Below are 1,067 nucleotides of genomic sequence, written 5' to 3'. Positions count from 1 at the left end.
TAAGGCATCCCTCTTCCTGATTTCAAATTGTGTTTTGGATCCAAGCCTTGAATGTTAATTTAGGTTAACATATTAAGGATGTGTATCATGTAACTAAAACTATCTCTCTTAATAAATATGTCTAGAAACGACGATGCTCCTGCAGCTCAAACCTTTACTCAAAACTCCAATTTAACTCTCTTGTAGATTTTGTCAAAAGAGAAGTTGACAAGTCCAAAGTATATGGATTGGATGAAAAATCTGAAGATGACTCTTCGCTACGAGAACAAAGAGTATGTTATCGAGAAACCTCTTCATGAAATCGATGAAACGACTACTACTCCTGAGGAAATCGCTTTCTATAACAACTATCATCACGACGCCGCTAAGTTCGCTTGCATCAAGGTTGCTACCATGGCCCCAAAACTACAAAAGTTCTATGAGGACTATTGGCCATACGATATGTGCTTGGATCTTGCTGAAAAGTTTCACACAAAATCGATACAAGAGTGTTATGAAGTGGTCAACTCTCTTATATTGTGCAAGTTGAAGGAAGGAGACTCTATTTGTGCTCATGTGCAAAGAATGCAGCGATATGTGGACCATATGAAAAAGCTCAATGCGTCGTTTGATAAGGAGTTTCCCATTGAGATGGTCCTTAAATCTTTACCTCCTACTTATGATAAGTTTATATTGACCTACCATTTGAACAACACGAAGACGACATTAACCCAACTATACAACTTGTTGCAGACGGTTGAATCAGGAATGAAGAAAAATCATGTCCCTTTTGTGACATGTTGAAACAAGAAAGTGACCCTCTTCAGCTAAGATGGACCCGAAGACCTTTAAGCCTTGTGAACCGAAGAAGACTTACCCAGAGGCTACTTTTTTCATCTAGTGAACCCGAAGAGATGTAGAAGACCCTCAGACGAACGCAACATGAAGACTGTTATAAGTTACTTTTACTGACTTTACTTGTAATCGTAGTATTGTCCGGTGTACCATTCAAAGTCATCAAAGTCGGCTGCTTTATGTTATTTTATTGTTTCATGTTAAGTTTGGGACTCTATAAATAGAGCTTCCCA

General features: G+C 38.3%; 1 protein-coding gene across 1 annotated transcript; it reads left to right on the top strand.

The window, feature by feature from the left end:
* The first annotated feature begins 246 nt into the window (after nt 1–246).
* Nucleotides 247–783, top strand: LOC145139861 (uncharacterized). The gene has a single exon (XM_079073539.1). It carries the CDS (start codon nt 247–249, stop codon nt 781–783), a length of 537 nt encoding a protein of 178 aa, XP_078929665.1.
* The last annotated feature ends 284 nt before the right edge of the window (nt 784–1,067 follow it).

Source organism: Lactuca virosa, chromosome 9, assembly GCF_052849685.1.
Source record: "Lactuca virosa cultivar CGN04683 chromosome 9, Lactuca_virosa_CGN04683_v6, whole genome shotgun sequence".
In the NCBI taxonomy this organism is placed as follows: domain Eukaryota; kingdom Viridiplantae; phylum Streptophyta; class Magnoliopsida; order Asterales; family Asteraceae; genus Lactuca; species Lactuca virosa.
Note: the sequence above shows the minus strand (reverse complement) of the source record. Positions and strands in the feature narration are given on the sequence as shown.